The following is a 21,541-nucleotide window of genomic DNA, read 5'->3' as shown; positions in this document are numbered from 1 at the left end:
GGCACACACCCCTGGGACTCTTTCACTGGGTGTGGGGCCACGCACTTTTCGCGACAAATAACTTGTGTATCCCCTCACTTATACACTCTTCCTGTGGACTTTTATAAGTTACATAGTTAATCCCACCACACTTCAGTTGTACAGCCGAGGTTCAATGGTTAAGATCATCGCCTTCCACCGTGGGGGACCTAGGTTCAAGACCCCGACTGGACCGTCCGCCAACATCCCCCAGACTCACGGCTGTGGTGTCCTTGAGCAAGACACTGATACCCACAAATGCTCCCCGGGCGCTTCAGCTGCCCACTGCTCCAGTGTGTTCCACTAATGTGTATGTGTTCACTGTGATGGGTTAAATGCAGAGAACAAATTTCGTGTGCACGCATGCATGTTCATGACCATAAAAGATGATTCTTCTTCTTCTTCAATACATTGATGCCTTGAGAGATGAATGATCTGACTTATACATGGTTTTCAAGATGCAAACCGTTGGTCGTGCTATTTTACGGCATGACATATGCAAAAACTGTAGATATGACGACATGATGATGACAGTGATAACAACCAGTGGTTTGGCAGACACTAAACAATTCTTCAAAAAAGAGGCTTTGAGTTTTTTTATTACCTCTCACTTGAAGTTTACTGTTACACTAAACATAAAACAAGAGAGTATAACATGTTGAGCATTTAAAACAACCACACAGATGTGTCTTACAAAAGAAGGTGAGGTTATTGCTGTCAAACTAAGCAAAATGCCATAGACAGGCTAACGGATTGAGTCTGTATATGAATATGAGGGTGTATGATAAACTGTATAGCACGAGCCATCAAAGCTGCTGAGAAGCCGGCCACTGACTCAGGTTGCGTACGTACGTCTGTGGAGTATCAGCATTGTAAGTAATTAACATTAATGATTTGTTCTTTGGTGGTGTTCTTCATAAGTAAGCATCTAGTAAGCTGAATAATGAAATATGCTGGCCTCTCGCAGGCTACTTATGGGAAGCAGAAAATACCTCTTTGGGGGACTTTACTCAAATAACAGGGTGACATGATAAATGTCAGGGGACAACTGTGTAGCAGAAAGTAGCTTGTGAGTAGCCAACAAGTCTATTGCATAGGTTTAAATTTGGTAAGTCCTGCCAAACAATAGTTTACGACAGCCAACTGGACGCCAGGCCCCCGCCGGCCTAGCCCAAAGAACCAAGGGTGCCCCCAAGAGGGAGATAAATGCCATAAGTACCTCATAGCTGCAGACACCATTAGAAAGCAACAAACACTTAGCAACTGGTTATATCTCATATTAAAAGAACACCAGATACCACCATTAAAAACTAACAATATATATGGTTATATTGCATGACGTGATTATATTAAAAAATATCAATAAGGATGCAGAGACACGATTATAAACCAACAACTTGGGGTAATATGATATTGAATCTGCTGTGACACAATTAGAAACTGTCATTTTAGGAAAACTTGGTTCGAGCCAATTAGGACCAGGAGGCGGGTTTAGATTAAGGTGGGCAAGTCCCTGATAGAGTGTATTTAAACGCGTGTTTCATTGTGATTGTTCAGTTCTTCGTCATCCTGGCAAATTCCTCGTTTGTTTGAGGCCTCGAATAAAAATTCAGTGATCAGCTCCAGCTTTTTGTCTATTGGTTTATTTCAAGTCTTAGTCTAAGATTACTTCTTAAAACCTTTAAGAGCTAAATTCAAATTCAAGTTCATCATTTGACCACCATCTTCTGAGGAGAAGCAGCCCGGGGTGCAGAAGGAGAGCGGATGGAGGCCGGGAACAGCGACTCACCAGAAGGGTGACACCCGAAAAAGAAAGCGGCAATTCGAGAGACAACAATTTGCCATGCCTAGCCAGGAGAGGGACAAGGAAATGGAAGTCCCAACCGGAAGTGATCAGCGTGTACTCAGACCCAAAAGGCCACCACATTCTCAAGGTAAGCAGACCTTTTATTTCTGCATAATGTGAGATCTCTTCCAGATGGGGGTTTTCCGTAAAATAGGCCTAACCTCTAAAACAACCTAGCTCTTGGAAAATTGGCCAAAATCCTACAATATTTAACAAACACAAGGGACTAAGCAGAGCTGATCACAATTGCATGTTTGTATGTCTTGTGTGTAACATGTAAAACTCCCATTTCTCCGTGCGGAACGATTGAATGAGGTGTGAATGACTGAAAGTTGCTAACCTTTATCGAACCTGTCATTGTTAATTGATAAAAGTGACTGAAGGAAAGGAATAAAACTCATCCAGTTAGAGAGCTGAACTTCTCTTTTAAGACAGTATCACATTGGAGATCAATCAGTTCCATCTGTAGCTCCCGTGGCGCTGTTTCAGGGTGTGACTGAATCTTGGATTGCAGTTTGTCAGATAAAGGTGTTTTGCTGAGCCTGCAAGCTTGATTTTAACCGCTGAGCCGTAGCCATCAGTTCCTGCATTGATTGGCTGCTAGCATAATCAGAATGCTTGGTAGAAAAGTGACAGCTGATGTTATATTCCTCTGAAACCGCAATGGTTTCTTAACAAATTAGACATACAGCCTTTGACCGGACTTCAGTGGAAAAAGTATTTAGTAGTCAATTCTATATTAAACACTAATGCAGCCCTATGGGGGGCACAAGCCAGTGCAAACTGTAGGCCGGTCCCAAGCCCGGATAAATGCAGAGGGTTGCGTCAGGAAGGGCATCCGGCTTAAAACTTTGCCAAAGAAATATGAGCGTTCATCCAAAGAATTCCATACCGGACCAGTCGTGGCCCAGGTTAACAACGTCCGCCACCGGCGCCGTTGGAAATTCAGCTACTGTGGGTCAAAGTCGAAAAAGAGGTGGAAAGCGGGTTCTTTGACAGAAAGAGAAGAGGAAAGCACAGAGCCTAGAACTGAATGTTGGGACTTTGAATGTTGGGACTATGACAGGAAAATCTCGGGGGTTGGTTGACATGATGATTAGGAGAAAGGTTGATATATTGTGTGTCCAGGAGACCAGGCGGAAAGGCAGTAAGGCTAGAAGTTTAGGGGCAGGGTTTAAATTATTTTACCATGGTGTAGATGGGAAGAGAAATGGAGTCGGGGTTATTTTTAAAAGAAGAGTTGACTAAGAATGTCTTGGAGGTGAATAGAGTATCAGATCGAGTGATGAGGCCGAAACATGAAATTGAGGGTGTTATGTATAATGCGATTAGTGGCTATGCCCCACAGGGAGGATGTGACCTAGAGGTGAAAGAGAAATTCTGGAAGGAGCTAGACAAAGTAGTTCTGAGCATCCCAGACAGAGAGAGAGTCGTGATTGGTGCAGATTATAATGGACATGTTGGTGAAGGAAATAGGGGTGATGACGAAGTGATGGGTAAGTACAGCATCCAGGAAAGGAACTTGGAGGGACAGATGGTGGTAGACTTTGCAAAAAGAATGCAAATTGTTGTAGTGAACACTTTTTTCCAGAAGAGGTAGGAACATAGGCTCTCGGTGGACGGGAGGAGCTTCCGGAAGACTGGACCACTGCAGCCAAGGTGATCAGAGAGGCAGGCAGGAGAGTACTTTGTGTATCTTCTGGCAGGAAAGCAGAGAGGAGACTTGGTGGTGGAACCTCACAGTACAGGAAATCATACAAGGAAAAAGGTTAGCTAAGAAGAAATGGGACACTGAGAGGACCGAGGAGAGGCGAAAGGACAACATTGAGATGCGACACAGGGCAAAGGTAGAGGTGGCAAAGGCCAAACAAGAGGCATATGATGACATGTATGGCAGGTTGGACACTAAAGAAGGAGAAAAGGATCTACACAGGTTGGCCAGACAGAGGGATAGGGATGGGAAGGATGTGCAGCAGGTTAGGGTGATTAAGGATTGAGATGGAAATATGTTGACTGGTGCCAGCAGTGTGCTAGCTAGATGGAAAGAATACTTGGACGAGTTGATGAATGAGGAAAATGAGAGAGAAGGGAGAGGAGAAGAAAAGTGCATTTTTTTTCTTTCACTGTGCATTGTAGACTCAACAATCACTTCCCAATCCCTTTCTTCACCTGATTAATAAATCAGCAGTCTGTGTGAACGGTTAAATACTGTTGAATGCCTGGTCTGCGAGTTTTTGAGTCACCAACCACAAATCACGACTTGCTGAGAAACAATGACTCAAAAGTAACTGTTGCTGGTTAGAAAAAGTAACTGGTCTGATTTCTCTCGTGGGGAAAGTAACACGTTACGTTACTTGTTACCCAAAATGGCGGAATTCGGGACTAACGCGTTACTTTAGTTTTACAAAGTAACGCGTTACTGGCATGACTGCTCAGCACTCACTGTTGACTTTTCTTTTCTTTAGTCCATTCATGGTTGAAGAAGGGTTCAGAGAAGTAGCAGAGTAAAAACATAACAGCCAAAGTCAAGTCAATGTATCACTGTATCTACTGCGCTACCTGGTGGAACCACTGGGCATTACAGCACAACCTGGTGGAACCACTCAGGATTACAGGACAAAGTCAAATGAATGTAGTCATGATTTTGATATGATTTGGGCGATTCTGTACCAATCCTTGGCAGGCCGGATTGAAATGATCAACAGGCCAGATGTAGCCCATGGGCCATAGTTTGGGCAGGCCGCTAGAAGAGGGCAGTGGAAGACGCGGAATGCTCCGCAGTGGGAACAGGTATCAACAAGAATAAAGTGGATGTCAGCCACCAAAAGGGGCATGAGTGGAAGAAGATGGCTCAAGTGATGAAGAAGTCCAGTTCCAGTGCCCCATAGTGACAAAAGCTCAATGCCAAACAACAGTATACGCCATGGTCCTTCTGTAACATGGTGGGCCTTGCGGACAGGTTACCTAACCTAACCAAAGGGGGTAACAAATGGATCACAGCCCTGGAAGAAAGCGCAGCAGGAGTGACACTGCCTCTGGGATACAAAGCTCTGCTGATGCATATAATTGGCAAACGTGCGGTGGGAGAGGTCCTGCAGCTGGCCGGCCTGGAAGGACTGACACGCGGGAACAGTACTGACCACATTGACTTTAATGGGCACCGTGGTGAAGTCTGGAATCAGTTGAGGCGATACTATCCGGAAAAAAGGGACCGACTAAGTTGGAACGCGAAGCACTTCGAGCAAATGAGTGCCATTCAAAATTCCTTCATACTTTCTAACGCAGATGGAGGGAAGAGACTGGCAGCGCATGGAATGCCAACAGCACTACAGAGGGCCTGTTCAAGGTCATGGTGAAAAAGGAAGTGCAGAACTGACTGGACGACATGGTGGGCCTGATGAAGATGGACTGGCCATTGTTCTCAGAACACGTCATTCATCACATTGAAAGTGTGCGCAAAGACAAACAGAAGGAAGAGGAGGCGCACAGACTAATGAATGCCAAGCTTACACAACTATAGCTGACTGAGCTGAACGCAAAACAAAAGAAAGAAAAAGCCAAGACTCAGGACCCAGTGGTCACCTTGGAGCAAGTCTCAACAAGCATAGCCGACCAGACTCCAGCCCCACCAGTATTAGCCACAGCCTTCCCTGTCGTGACTCATCCTCCACCGCCATGATGCCCGAAGCCAATGCAACAGCCTTTCAGCCAAGTGGCCGTCCCCACAGCTGCAATACCAGCCATATATGTGCATGTCAGACAGCATAAACCAAGCGCCAACCACGCGTCCAGAAGAACCTCCTATGGCAACCCTAACCAAAAAAAGATACCTGCGCCCCAGCAACCTATGATGGGAACTCTGCCCCCAGAGGCCCGCAGAACAGAAGGGCCCGACGCTCAGAGTCAAGTGAACGACCCCCACAGCAAGCTGTCCGATCCACTCAACAACAGGCTCCTGGATTGTAAAGGAATGTGCTGGTTCAATTAAATAAAACAGAGTTCCTTCACACCCATTGACGACCACCAGGGGACGAGTCCTGTAGCGACAGGAAAAACACCAGCACACACACAGGTTGCCAATGTCTCAGTCCTCTTCACAGAGTGTCACTATTTATTTATGGGGTACCACACAACTGTAGCTGCGTTTATGTCATGTTGTGACACTTCTCCTGTAGTGGCAAAGCATCTCAACAGGACCCAGCTTGCAGTGTGGTCTGCCCACTTCACGTGCACCTCTGACCTCTGGATTCCAACTTTATGTCCCTTACTTTCGCACATCCATCCATGTGTCTTTATTCTCTTGGTCTGTATTTATTATCCCGTCCCCTTCAGCCTCCAATTGGCTGCTTTAGTGCAGCTCTCCATCCCATTGTTTTGTTCATATGCCTGTAGAAAGTGGTTAGAGCAATGCTGGTGCAGTGAGTTAGTAATTACAGAGTCAATTAAGGTTGGAAGTAAACAGTAAAATCACAACCCACTGCAATATGGCCCAAAGTAAAACAAATAGTAAAAACATACAACATAAAGTAAAAGCATTGTAAAACAATCAACATCAAAAAATAAAAACATGAATTATAAAACATTCACACTATTTAATAAAACCATGCTTCCACCTCGTGAAGAAAATCCTCCAATGGTACGCACCAATACCACTTCACCCACTTGACATAACTTCCAAGTAGGATCCACGTAAGCCGTGTGCAGATACAACAAGGGCATTTTAGGCAGAGCCTGTCCTACATAATGGGGCACCCTCTGCAAGATTTTTAATGGCAATAATAATCCTTCCTGTGATGTTGAAAAGTTGAGAAATGTTCATACCACATGACTCACTTCTGCTGGAATATGTCTCGAATTTTTTCCTGTAAAAGTCATAGTCAAAATAATCACAACACCATAGTCAACGTGGTCTTGCGGGGTTATTACTCCTCCATCACATGAACTGTACAATAACATGTTTATTATAAATGGCAGATGTATTTATCAAGAAAAACCCATCTGGAAAGAACGTGAGATGGAGTTGCTGTTAACACATGCCAGGTTGTGCATGAATATGATTTAAACCTTAAAGAAATTTTAACCATTAATCATGTGATAAAATGAATACTATTCTAATAGATGTGATAATTCACAATTTATACATATATACATAGATATACATACACACATCCTTTTTCTACACCACTTATCCTCACTAGGGTAGGCAGGTATGCTGGAGCCTATCCCAGCTAACTGCGGGCGAAAGGTGGGGTACTACCTGAACTGGTTGCTAGCCAATTGCAGGGCACATATAAACAAACAATCATTCACATTCACTGTATTTCTATATAGAATAATGTAAGTTGAATCAATCATGTATCAGTTTATACCACTTATTAGATAAAAATGCCTTGTTTGGTTATCTGCCTTATGGTTGTGGAGAGACAGAAATTTTATATATATATATATATATATATATATATTTTATTATTATTATTTTTTTAAACAATCAAAGCTACACAGTAGATGGTTTCCCAGGAAACTTTACAAGTAACAAATACTGTACTTACCACAGAGATACAACAAAATGTAGCAATTGTTTTTATTCACTAGTCAGTGATATGACAGTGGTATGACAAGAAAATTCAGCAAATCACCAAATCATTTGTAAATCCACTAAATATTAGTTTTATTATTAATACAATTGTAATTAATTTCCGAACGTGTTCTGTACAATGTACATTGATTAAAGAGTTGCACACTAGGCTCTCACAGCACCATATATATATATATATATAATTCTTTAACTTAGTTTAGATAAATATAACTGCAGACCACTGTGCAACACCAGATATCCAGATCTATATTTTATGATAACACTGTAGCAACTCGGGAGCGACATTTATAATTAAGAAAAAAAAATAAAAAATAAACACGGGTCATGTATTACAAATACCTTGAAGTGAAGCACACAAACTTGTTGCTGGTAACAACTGATTATCATGCATCTTGAGTACAAGTCTCTTTATTGTGTAGCACTTGAGCAGGGGTCAATGGTTAAGGTTCAAATTATAAATGTGTTTTGTTTTTTTGGTGATAGTCAATGAATGATATCCGCATTTGTAAAAATGTTTTGTTATATTAACAAACCACATCCGTTCATACATCAAACCATTTTCTACATTATTCTATGTTATATAATCAGGTTATACATACATAACATGTGATTGTCTCATTTTGCATGCGCATATTAGAAACAACTTCACATGCTACATCCATTTGCCAATTATTGTCAGCCTGTGATATAGTATCTGCATCAATTTTGATCAACTAAATAAAAAAAAAATATATATATATTTCACACAACCAAAAAGTTTAAGAAATCAAACACTATTACCAATCAATCAGTTTTACAACCTTTTCAGCTCATGCTGGTTGTTTAACGGTCGTCGTTCCTGTGCTACCATGAATATCATCAGTATTCCTAATGATAAAATGAAAGCAAATTGTATGCATCATTCCACGAATTCTTTAAGACAAAAAAAGGAAAGCAAAACGAAAAAACAAAAACAAAAACACCACTCTGTACCCAAACCCCCCTCTAGATAACTGAAAACGTTAACCTGACCAGGGCTGGCAGTGAGGGCATGCTTAAGCTCCTCCTCATCTCCGGCGTCCTTTCTCCTTATTTTTACGAGCAGGGGTCTTGATCGGCATACTGGCAGATCCGTTCTCCAGTGGCACTGGGGATGAAGCTATTGGCGGAGATGTGGGAGTAAAAAGTCCTGGTTCTCCATCAATATTTGACTTGAAAGGCCCAGCAGGGGAAAATTTGAGAGGACTGTAAAGAAAAAAGGGACATGTTAAAAGAAAAGAGATATGATTTCGCATTAGAGTTAAACTGCAATGTTATGATTATGGTGTATACTGTACATGTATACAGAAATTCTATAACAAGAAACTTGTGTGGTTTGACACAATTGATGTCCAAGTTGTTGATGTATAAAGACACAAGATACTGTTGACAATAGCTATGAGAGGGTGGGGAAAAAAAGGAGAAAATTGGCCTATTTTACATCTTACATTCTGTATATAGACTGTAAATTTTGAAGAGAATAAAGAGCCTTTGTGGTGGAAGGAGGACATTCGGGAAAATGTACAAAAAGGAAGCTGCAAAGAAGAAAATTGAAGACAGCAGACAGGAGTGCAGTAGGAGGTGAGGATGGGAGGTGGCAAAGGCCCAAAAAAATGTATGATAGTTATTCGAGAGGTTGTACAACCCCAATGAAGTTGGGACATTGTGTTAAATATAAATAAAAACAGAATACAATGATTTTCAAATCATGTTCGACCTATATTTAATTGAATACACTAAAAAGACAAGATATTTAATGTTCAAACTGATAAACTTTATTGTTTTTAGCAAATAATCATTAACTTAGAATTTTATGGCTGCAACAAGTTCCAAAAAAGCTGGTACAGGGTCATGTTTACCACTGTGTTACATCACCTTTTCTTTTAACAACATTCAATAAACGTTTGGGAACTGAGGACACTAATTGTTGAAGCTTTGTAGGTGGAATTCTTTCCCATTCTTGTTTGATGTACAGCTTCAGCTGTTCAACAGTCCGGGTTCTCCGTTGTCATATTTTACGCTTCATAATGCGCCACACATTTTCAATGAGAGACAGGTCTGGACTGCAGGCAGGCCAGTCTAGTATCCGCACTCTTTTACTACAAAGCCACGCTGTTGTAACATGTGCAGAATGTGGTTTGGCATTGTCTTGCTGAAATAAGCAGGGGCGTCCATGAAAAAGACGTTGCTTGGATGGCAGCATATGTTCTCCAAAACCTCTATGTTCCTTTCAGCATTAATGGTGCCTTCACAAATGTGTAAGTTACCCATGCCATTGGCACCAACACAGCCCCATACCATCACAGATGCTGGCTTTTGGACTTTGCATCCATAGCAGTCCGGATGGTTCTTTTCCTCTTTGGCCTGGAGGACACAACGTCCACAATTTCCAAAAACAATTTGAAATGTGGACTCGTCGGACTACAGAACACTTTCCCACTTTGCATCAGTCCATCTTAGATGAGCTCGGGCCCAGAGAAGCCGGCGGCATTTCTGGGTGTTGTTGATAAATGGCTTTTGCTTTGCTTAGTAGAGTTTCAAGTTCCACTTACGGATGTAGCGCCGAACTGTATTTACTGACATTGGTTTTCTGAAGTCAGTAGAAGGATGCTGGAAAAGGAGCTGCCAGGTAGGAAGGAGGCAAAGAGGAGATTTGCTGATGTGGTGAGGGAAGACTTGTAAGTAGCTGGAGTTAGTGCAGAAGATGCAGAGGACAGGAAAATATGGAAGAAAATATTTGTGTGTGGCAATAGGGTTAAGCCGAAAGTGAAAGAAGATATGGTAAAATTTGGTATATGAGGGTATCGGTATATCAGCTGCACCCAATAAACTGTCTATGGCGTTTCTCATTGTACAGTATATAGGCATTAAGCGACACTTTGTTGAAAGTACTTACAGTAAATACACGATGACAAATAAAAGAGGAAAGTAAGAACACTTTTCCTCTCATTCAGATAACTGAATTATCTGCAGAACTAAACACGGGACATTTAGAGAGGGCAGAATAAATACAAATATGAGAGAAAAAAAACTGCCAACCTTAAAATATTCGCAACAAAAATAATACCTTGTGTTTTCAGCATGATGAGGGTGTGCACTTAAACAAAGCAGATCTGTATTCCGAACCAAATACTTAATGTGTGTGGATTTATTTAAAAAACCCAAACAATTAACTCTTCAAAATTGAGGAGTTAATTTTGAAGAGTTAATTGTGGTTACTTTTCATGAATCTAAAAATTCATGAAAAGTAACCACGATTTCGGTGAGTTAAAGAGAAGCTAAGAGCAGACGAGAATGTGATGCTTCCGGGATCGGGAAAAGCCACAAATAAGCTGCATCTTTATTTCAGGGGGTAAAGTTGTGGCTTGTGTACGTGCGTTACCTGTTGGGTGTCCGTGGGCTAATGTTGTGTCGTCGAACAGGTCGCATTCGGGGTTCAAAGGAGAAACCTTCCTTTAAACTGTCCAGGACTGAAGGAGCCACATAGGTGAAACCCTAAAGGAAGGACATTTTCACTTCTCACACAGAGGTTTGCCAATTACAAGATATTGTGATTGTGCGATAACAGTTGGTTCCAAAAAATCGGTGGTTGTAGTTCTGTGTTTTTTCAACTTATTGAAGACAATTTTGCATCACTGAATCCGATGACATCCGTTTCTCTTGTTCAGGTCATGTTTTTATGCCAAGTTAACAGTTTATTAATCAAATGTTACAAACTTTTCTTACTGTAAATTCAGTTATAGACACTAAAAATAAGTACCTGTAGACTGAATGTTATGTCATCATTGATCAAAATTCAGGGCATGAAGCTCTGTTTATTTGAAACTCTAAAGCGAAAATACCTGTATACAGAAATGTGGCCGCAGTTAAAAAAAAGTTGACCTGATTGAGCAAAACCAATGAGATATATGGATTCAGCACATAAAAAAATTTCCTAAATCAGCTGGAAAATGTTAGATACATTTGTTGTTAGGTGGCAGCAATGCACTTAAACATGCAAACACAAACATGAAGAAGCAACGTGACGTTATGTGGAACAAATACAACATGGTCATCTGTACATAAAGCGAATCAAAACAGAAATACAAGACCATTTCTTGAGAATGCCACACTGTGCAAACCCAACTGTCCGGAACTGTTAGCTCAGACAGCGACGGCCGGCCCACTGTCAAACTATTTGCATGATATCTCACACAACAATGCTCGCTAGTAGCTGCTAATGCTAATGTAAACCCCCATGAACACTCTCATCGGCAAACTACTTCTCCTCCATGCTGGCGTTAGTCTCATGGAGTAGCGAAAAGTATAGATAATAAAATCGATCCCCTTTTTCCATATCGAGTATTAATAAAATATCGATCGAATCGAACTTCTTAATATATCGCCCAGCAATAGTTGCTCAGCAGCGTCTTCAGCAGGGAAGCCTACACTTCCCGCTACCCAACCACTTTGTTTAGGATGTCTCTCCAATGTGTCCTGGGTCGTCCTCAGGGGCCTCCTCCCGGTAGGACGTGCCCGAACACCACACCAGGGAGGTATCCAGGAAGCATCCGAACCAGATGCCTGAGCCACCTTATCTGGTATCCTCTTAGCCGTTCCTACATGACTAAGCTACTCACCCCATCTACCCTGCGGAGGAAACTCATTTCAGCCACTTGTATCTGCGATCTCGTTCTTTCGGTCATGACCCACAGCTCATGACCATCGGTGAGGGTAGGAACGTAGATTTACATCTTCTATTTCCCTGTATTTGCATCTATATCTGATACACAAGTCAAGAGGACAGCACTTTACAGAAGATTTCAGGAACAGACGTGGAGAGGCTACATCAGAAGGTGCAAACCACTCATTTGCAAGAGGGAAGGAAGGATAGACTGCAATTTGCCAAAAAGTACAGAGCCAAATCTAAAAAAAAGTGTGTGAGAAAGATTTATGGACTGACGAGAAGTATTTTATTTACCACAGTGATGGAAAGACTTAAGTTTATCACTTTTCCAGCTAGTTTTGTCAATATAGTCATGGATCAAACTAGCAGCTACTTTATCTTATACTCAAGTTCATATACAGCAGGGACTCCTGTAGGTCCCCCAACTACTTCACTAGACAGCTCTTTTAGCCACGGCCAGAAAATCAGGAACAGACAAATTGTTAAAAGTGGTTTAATGCTACAGCTCTACAATTCTGTACTACATAGGTCATTTACTATTTTCAGCAATTATCTTCAACCATGTTTAATGTATTTAAAAATACATTTATTAATTTACATGACAGGGACTTGAATCTATTTTAAATCTATTCCTAGTCTGTTCCATAACTTTTGCTCATCGAAAAAGTGGTCATTATGTTGTGCATCATATCCAGTTCTAAATACCTGGAAATAAAGCTGAAATGTTCATAAATTGATCTAGCGTTGTACTAAAAAAAATAAACACGACATAACTTTTTAGAATTTTAAGTAATCCATCACATCATATTTTTAGCTTTGATTTAATGAAAACGGTTCATTTAGTGCATTGATGTCAAACTCAAGGCCAGGGGGCCAGATGCGGCCCACCACATCATTTTATGTGGCCCGCGAAAGCAAATCATGCTCTTCAACTTCCGTGATTTTTTGCTAAAATCTGTACCCAAATTGTCATCATAATAAACAATAATGTTGAGAAATTGCTTTTTTCTGTTACCAAACCCTTCTTCTACAGTAATTTAAACAATACTTGAACAAACTATTATCCTTGTCTTCTGATTTGAAAAACTAATTATCCCTCAATTTGTTTGTTGCCAACTTTCTGTCGAGTCAATCGCCAAACCAAGACTTCCAAACGTCATGTGGGCTTCAGGTGAGCTCAAGAATAATGCACCGAGAGATTCATGGAATGGGTTTCCATGGCCGAGCATCTGCATCCAAGCCATACATCACCAAGTGCAATGCAAAGCGTCTGATAACCTTGTAAAGCACACCGCCGCTGGACTATAGAGCAGTAGAGATCCATTCTCTGGAGTGACAAATCATGTTTCTACATCGGGCAATCTGATGGACGTGTCCGGTTTGGCGGTTGCCAGGAGTTCGGGACTTGTCTGACTGCATTGTGCCAAGTGTAAAGTTTGGTGGAGGGGGGGGATTATGGTGTGCAGTGCTTTTCAGGGGCTGGGCTGGGCCCCTTAGTTCCAGTGAAAGGAACTGAATCCTTCAGCATACCAAGAGATTTTGGACACGCTCCAACTTTGTGGTAACAGTTTGGAGCTGGCCCCTTCCTTTTCCAACATGACTGTGCACCAGTGCACAAAGCAAGGTCCATAAAGACAAGGAAGTCAGTCTGGTGTGGATGAAGTTGACTGGCCTGTCCTGACCTCAACCCGATATAACACCTTTGGGATGAATTAGAGCAGAGACTGAGAGCCAGGCCTTCTCGTCCAACATCAGGGTGTGACCTCACAAATGTGCTTCTGGAAGAATGGTCAGATATTCCCATAAACACACTCCTAAACCTTGCGGACAACCTTCCCAGAAGATTTGAAGCGGTTATAGCTGCAAAGGATGGACCGACGTCATATTGAATCCTATGGATTAGTAATGGGATATCACATAAATACATCTGTGAGTCAAGGTAGCTCAATGAAAACTTTTGGCAATATAGAGACCCTTTCCAAAATATTTGAATATCATGAAAAGGTTTATTTCCACAATTCCATTCAAAAATGTAACTTTCAGAGATTATAGATTCATGGCCCACAAATTACACAATTTCAAGTATTTATTTGTTCATTTTTACATAATTTGGGCTTCCAGCTCTTAAAACCTACGAAATCAGGAATTCAAAAATTAGAATACTGTGAAGAAATCAGCCCAGATTTTGCAGGCCATAAATGTTTTAAACTGAGTGTCTCACACTAATCATTTACTAAACTCAAAGCACCTCCACAGGTTTCCCCAGTGTCATTAAATTGCTTCAGTTTGGTTCAATTGTCTCAGTTGGGTTCAATATGGGGAAGACTGCAGACTTGACAACTGGCCAGAAGACTATCATTGAAACCCTGCATAGGATGGGTAAGCCACAAAGGTCAATGCCAAGGAGGCTGAGTACTGTGTCCAAGCATATCAATGGAAAGTCTACTGGAAGGACAAAATTTGGCAGGAGAATATGCACGAGCAAAAGAGACGACCATGGGCTTCGGCGGATTATCAAACAGAGATTCATGAATCTAGCAGCTATCCAGAAAGAGTGGAATGAGCCGCGAGTCACATCTTAAAAAACCACCACATTCAGACGCATACGGGAGATGGGCTCCAACTGACGGGTTCCTCGGGTCAAGCCACTTCTGAGCCTGAGCCAACGTAGGAAGCGTCTCAACTGGGCAACAAGGAGTAGAAGGATTGTACTGTTGGTCAGTGGTCCAAGGTCCTCTTTTCTGATGAAAGTGTGCCATTCATTTGGGAATAAAGGTCCATGGGTTTGGAGGAAGACGGGTGAAGAACAGAACCCAAGCGGCTTGGGGTCCAGTGTGAAATATCCACAGTCAGTCATGATTTGGGGTGCAATGTCCAGTGCAGGTGTTTGTAAACTCTGCTTTCTTAAATCCAAGGTCACCGCAACAGTCTACCAGAATGTTTGAGGACTTCATGATTCCTTCTGCTGAGGATGTGTATGGAGATGCAGATTTAATCTTCCAGCAGGAAGCGACCCCTGCCTATACCGCCAGAAGCACCAAAACCTGGTTGGATGCCTATGCCATCACTGTGCTTGACTGGCCAGCCAATTCGACGAATCTAAACCGCATTGAGAATCTATGGGGTATTATCAAGAGGAAGACGAGGGGCACCGGACCCAAAAACAAAGAAGAACTGACAGCAAGCATCAAGGAAATCTGGGCTTCCATAACTCCCAGGCAATGCCACAGGCTGATTGCCTCAATACCATGTGGCATCGAGGCAGTGATTAAAGCAAAGGGATTCCCAACCCAGTATTGAAGATTAACATATAATTTTGAAAGTACCATATTTTGATTGATTTAATGTGACCCTCACTTCTTTCTCTCTTTTTCTACAAAAACTGAGAAGTAAATGGCGATTTCTTTATAGCATTAACATTTTTGGAATTCCTGATTTTGTGGGTTTTATGAGCTGGAAGCCCAAATTATGTAAAAATAATAATTTTAAAAAAAAAAGTTCCCGGCTACCGTCTACATGGCCTGCTGTCTCTGGACAATAGTGCGTCGGATTCGAAGGCTGAATATTACATCTGTAACCTTACCAAAATCCTAACTTTATACATTTTTCTTACCAATGTCAACGTTGCTCCTTCCGTACAAGTCCATAATGCACATGAAAATCACATTCAATTAAAGAAAATCCTTTGGTCAAACTGAAATATTTCAGTTCGTTGCCAAGCTGTAAATTTAAATTACATTAAGGTAAAATAATAATAATAATAATAAATAAATACAAATTACTGTATACTACAATAATATGACATACTAATACATTCTGCCCAAAGGCTAAGGCTTATTAAGCCTTGCTTTTTCTCATTTTCTACTATGGCAGTTCAAATTTAGTCTACTGTATTTAAAGATAACCATAAAGAATGATCAAGTGCTGACCAGTAAATGATTTTAGAAAAATATTTGACACTTTTCTATATATGTATAAATAGCAATGCCCTACTTGGTCATCTCAGTAATTTTTCCAATCCCTCATTACTCACAGCAAAGGTGAGCTCTTCACTCTGGCCAAGTGATGTATCATCTGGACTGTCCACTGGTGTCTGTCTGGTAAACCTTGTGTCAAACTGGCTCACATCTTCATCTGACTGCTACATGGACAAAGAAATATGTTAATACAAAGGCAACAATTCCATTCAAGAAAATAAATAACGGTGAAGAGTGAATTACTAGATTAAGGATGTGAAGTTAATTAGCTATGACAAGAGTCAGATGTCAAATGTTTTACCAGCTGTGGCTTGTATGGTGGCTCAACTCTCTTATTCACCAGGTCATCCCAGTTGATTTGCTTGAAGAATGGGTGTCCCTGGAGTAAAAAAAAAAATAAAAAAAATAAAAAAATCCAAAAGCAGCATGAACCACACTTCACATTGCTCTACAAAAAAATCATCTCTGACTCCTTCCATGTTTATGTTGGCTGTTATATGCATTCAGCATAATACCCCTTTAATGTTCCGTTTTTTTTGTTGGGGTGAGTGTTCAAACATAATTAAATCATGACTGCTACAATGATGGATAAGCCTGCGTGATTGAATGGGGTTCGAACTGCTTAGAGTTCTGTGGAAATTAATTTTTGCTGTGTTAAATAGTTAACACTTGTTTATACAGTTCAGGAGTGAATTTAGGTTTTGAGAATTTTTATGAACAAGCAAAAAAATGTGAAAATAATTCCTAGATCTAAAGTTTTAATTTAGATTTAATTTTAAACTGTAATAAGATTTTTTTTTTTCAGTTCCAAATACCTGTGATTTAAACGTTTTGTGCCTTTTACAGACAATCACAGTGATCAGTTATAATGCACATACCGTATTGAATTTGATATGGATATCACAAAAACAATGAACAAACCAGAGGCATTGCTTTAAGTGTTTTAGCACAACTGCTAATCCGCAACACTTGTCTATAGATGTAGATGATAAACTGAAGCAAAATGCATATTTTTCATCAAGAAATCCAAGATTGTTCTTAATGTTTTGTAAAAAGACAGTTGACTCAATTGACGAAATAGAGCAAGAAATGTTTTCCTGATTTACTTGTATTGATTTTCATTAAAATGAAGGAAAAACACCAACTTATTGTTATTTATATTAATTGTTTACATTAATTGATTTTCCTGGTTCGACCTACGTTAGGCTGTATGTGGCCCCTGAACTATACAACGTGCTTAACACCACTGCCCAAGTAACAATGCCAGTTACTTTGATATCAGCACAGTCTGCTTTACTGGAGCCAAGCCTTTGGGTTGGATTCTTCTTCAAAAGCTGGAGACAGAAGAAGACAAATCAAATTCAAGGTGGGATAATGACATACAGTATATTTCGGTTTATGATTAAAATCAACCCAGGACAACAGTTGTATAAATTCAATTTTGCCACTGACAAAAAAATGTGCCGCTTGTCTCACTGTAATTCACACATTTTTTTGACAAATAGTGTGAATAAGACTGTAAACTTCTGCCAGCTTTGTAATGCAGAATTCCATAAGATGGAGCACTGTAGGCACCGGATGACAAACTACAAAATATGGAAAAATATGCTTTAACGTTTAGAATTGTACTATCCAGTATATTCTAATACGTCAACTTTAGTTGTCAAGACTTTGTCGAGAATGTAACATGGATTCACTTGGTGGATTTGAAAAAGAGGTGATGAAGTAATTTCCCTCTGCAAATAATTTAGATGTTTAGCAATGTTAATTAGGTTCCCTGAGTTTTGATTAAAGAAGGGTGGCTCAAGTAAATTGACTGATTGTTCTAGTATGCAAGTTACCGAAGGGAGAACAAGCCCAAAGTTACAGTAATTTGCTAGCACAAAAATACATTTTGGACTGCTGGAAATCAATTACCACATACCAAACATTATTTCTCGGTTTGATTAAAATTGTTTAGATGAGTGAAAAAGGACGTTTCTTGGGGGTTCCCCCTCAGTATTGTTCTGACAATTATAGCGGCTGAAATAAGTATTTAACACATAACCATTTTTCTTACTAAATATATTTCCAAAGGTGCAGTTGACATGAAATTATCACCAGATGTTGGGAACAACCCAAGAAATCCATGCATACAAAGAAAGTCGAACACATAAGATCAGAAACTGTTTGTAATAATGTGAAATGACACAGGGAAAAAGTATTGAACACATGAAGAAAACGAGGTGCAAAAAGGCACGGAAAGCCAAGACAACACCGAAAAACTATCAATAATCAAACAGCAATCCAGCCCCTTGTCAGTGCAAATGAATATCAGCTGGTTCAGTCCTAATTGATGGCCTACAAAAAGGTCTCATTGCAAAGGTGTGAGTCAAGACATATCTCATGATGGGTAAGAGCAAAGAGCTGTCTCAAGACCATCGCAAAGTAATTGCTGGAAAACATAACGATGGCATTGGTTACAGGAGCATATCTAAGCTTCTCAAGGTTCCAGTGAGCATGGTTGGGGCCATAATACGCAAGTGGAAAGCCAATCAAACCACCATCAATTTGCCTCGATCAGGTCCTTCTCGCAAGATTTCTGACAGAGGAGTGCAAAGAATAATCAGAAGAGTTGTCCAAGAGCCAAGGACCACCAGTGGAAACCTTCAAAAAGACCTGGAATTAGCACGTACTGTTGTCACAAGGAAAAAAAGTGAGTAATGTACTCCGCCGCCATGGCCTGTTTGCATGCTCACCACACAAGACCCCTTTGCTGAAAAAAAAGCATGTCAAACCTCATTTAAAGTTTGCTGAACTAAACTTGGACAAGGCAGTTAAATAGTGAGAGAATATAGTCTGGTCTGACGAGAGCAAAATTAAACTGTTTGGATGCCAAAATGCACACCACCTTTGGGGGGAAATGGCACTGCACATCACCCTAAAAACACCATACCAATAGTGAAGTTCGGAGGTGGGAACAGGATGGTGTCGGGCTGCTTTTCAGCAAATGGTACTGGTAACCTTCACATTGTTGAAGGAAGGAAGAATGGGCAAATCTCCCGAAACATTCTTGACTAAAATCTGCTGCCATCGACAATGATGAAAATGAAACGAGGGTGGACATTTCATCAGGATAATGATCCAAAACATACTGCCAAAAAACCTCTCAATTGGTTTCAAAGAACAAAAATAAAGCTGCTAGAATGGCACGGCCAATCACCTGACTTGAATCCAATCAAAAATCTATAGAAAGAACTGAAACGCAAGGTCCATAAAAGAAGCTCACGGAACCCCTCAAGATTTGAAGACTGCTTGTGTGGAGGAATGGGCCAAAATCACACCAGAGCAATGCATGCAACTAGTTTTTCCATAAAGGAGGCGTCTTGAACCTGTCATTGCAAACAAAGGCTTTTGTACAAAGTATTAAATAAATACCAGTTGGCAGGTTTAATACTTTTTCCCTGTGTCATTTCACATTATCACACATAACTTAATTTCTGAGCTTATTTGTTCTACTTTCTTTGTATGTATGGATTACTTGGGTTTTTCCCAACATCTGGTGAAATTCTCAAGTCACTAGCACCTTTGGAAATACATTTAGTGAGAAAAAAGGTGACGTTAAATACTTATTTCAGCCGCTGTATGTAAATTACTGCCTCTCTCTATGTATGAGAACAACCCACCAACGTGGCATCTGTGTGTTACAGACCTTCTTGATGAGATCCTTGGCATCGATGGTCAGATACTGAGGCAGGTTAAGTTTACATTTTAAGATCTTATCAATGGTCTTTTTTCTGTTTTCCGCTGTGAACGGTGGCTAGGGAAAAGGACAGGGAGAGGGTAGTTAAATGTGTGACGTCGAAGCATATCTACTGTAGTAATCAACATCATAGTAAATCAAGGCAAACATCACTATCCTGTCTCAGCCAATAAATAGAAGTTGGTGCTTCGCAAGATAATGTACCAAAGAATTAAGTTCCCACCCCCCCCAAAAAAATAAATAAATAAAGTACTGTATAGGTATACCACATTCAAAGAGGTACAGTGTTGGCAGATGTAGTATTTGTACAAATATTTTGGCAGACATCCAAAATTCCCCAGCTGTACGACAATGTGAGCCTCTTGTATCAATTTGTAGTCCTATTCACTCAGTGACTATTATGTTGAATAAGACAATTAAAATCAACCCAGGACAGCAACTGCCTTAATTCTATTTTGCCATTTACAAGAAATTTTGTCTGCATTTTCTCAATGTAATTCACACTTCTGTTTGACACCGAGAGTGAATAAGGGTGTAAACTTCTATTTCACTAGTTAGTTGCCATAATCACTCAGTTACTATTATGTTGTACAGTATACACTTGTCCTAACTAACATACACAAATATTAATAAGAGGAAATCATTCAAGGCGGCAGTAGAGTATTTCTTCTATAAAACTATCACTGAGCAGGAGGATTGGGAGTACAGAATGAAGGCTGCTTCTTTTCGAGGAAAGGCAGAGATTTGACCACTGACCAACACAAAATGTAAACAGTAACTGTGCTGAAACAGAACATACAAGTCAGGTATAACAGGTTGACAAAAGGACATGAAATCACTGACAAAAGTAAATACCAAATGTGTCGGAGACTGTCATATATTTCAAATGCTTTTTAGTCATTTTAAAGTTTAATACTGTATTTACAAGTAAAAATTCAAATGCTTTTTCGTCATTTTAAAGTTTAATACGGCACGGTGAACGACTGGTTAGAGCGTCAGCCTCACAGTTCTGAGGACCGGGGTTCAATCCCCGGCCCCGCCTGTGTGGAGTTTGCATGTTCTCCCCGTGCCTGCATGGGTTTTCTCCGGGCACTCCGGTTTCCTCCCACATCCCAAAAACATGCATTAATTGGAGACATCATATCTGTATTCGTACAATTTTAGTATATTAGTTGTTTTTTTTGGTATAATTTTCATGGGACTTGACTACTGAACTATGAGATAATGTCCCAGATACATCCCTCTAATCCTTATTTTGAAAAATGTCCTATGTAGTGAAAGGCTAGAGCTCCTGAAACGCTTCTGTTAATAAAAACATCTATGCATTCTTTTGATTACATGTACGATAAAATCCCTTGAAATACAATTTAACATACATACATTCATAGTGGGCGGAACGGTGAACGACTAGTTAGCACATTTGCCTCACACTTCTGAGGAACGGAGTTCAAATCCCAGCCCCGCCTGTGTGGAGTTTGCATGTTCTCCCCGTGCCTGTGTGGGTTTTCTCCGGGTACTCCGGTTTCCTCCCACATCCCAAAAAACATGCATGGTAGGTTGACTGAATTGCCCATAGGTGTGAATTTGAGTGCGAATGGTTGTTTGTTTGTATGTGCCCTGCGATTGGCTGGCGACCAGTTAAGGGTGTACCCCGCCTCTTGTCCGAAGATAGCTGGGA

The 21,541-nt window shown here is 40.6% G+C and overlaps 1 protein-coding gene across 4 annotated transcripts in view; it reads right to left on the bottom strand.

Moving 5' to 3' along the window:
• Positions 1 to 7,431: 7,431 nt before the first annotated feature.
• The window catches only part of LOC133477410 (ribosomal protein S6 kinase beta-2-like), a 42,602-nt gene continuing 28,492 nt past the window's right edge, over positions 7,432 to 21,541 (bottom strand). For all 4 annotated transcript variants that reach the window (XM_061772122.1, XM_061772121.1, XM_061772124.1 and 1 more), the window contains 6 exons: positions 19,813 to 19,920; positions 17,393 to 17,455; positions 16,423 to 16,500; positions 16,178 to 16,285; positions 10,861 to 10,973; positions 7,432 to 8,684 (listed from right to left, as the gene is read on the bottom strand). In XM_061772122.1, the coding sequence (XP_061628106.1) occupies positions 8,507 to 8,684; positions 10,861 to 10,973; positions 16,178 to 16,285; positions 16,423 to 16,500; positions 17,393 to 17,455; positions 19,813 to 19,920 (648 nt within the window). In that variant the 3' untranslated portion in view covers positions 7,432 to 8,506. The remainder of the gene's footprint in view (positions 8,685 to 10,860; positions 10,974 to 16,177; positions 16,286 to 16,422; positions 16,501 to 17,392; positions 17,456 to 19,812; positions 19,921 to 21,541) is intronic.

The sequence above is a fragment of the Phyllopteryx taeniolatus genome, chromosome 4, assembly GCF_024500385.1.
Source record: "Phyllopteryx taeniolatus isolate TA_2022b chromosome 4, UOR_Ptae_1.2, whole genome shotgun sequence".
Classification (NCBI taxonomy): domain Eukaryota; kingdom Metazoa; phylum Chordata; class Actinopteri; order Syngnathiformes; family Syngnathidae; genus Phyllopteryx; species Phyllopteryx taeniolatus.
Note: the sequence above shows the minus strand (reverse complement) of the source record. Positions and strands in the feature narration are given on the sequence as shown.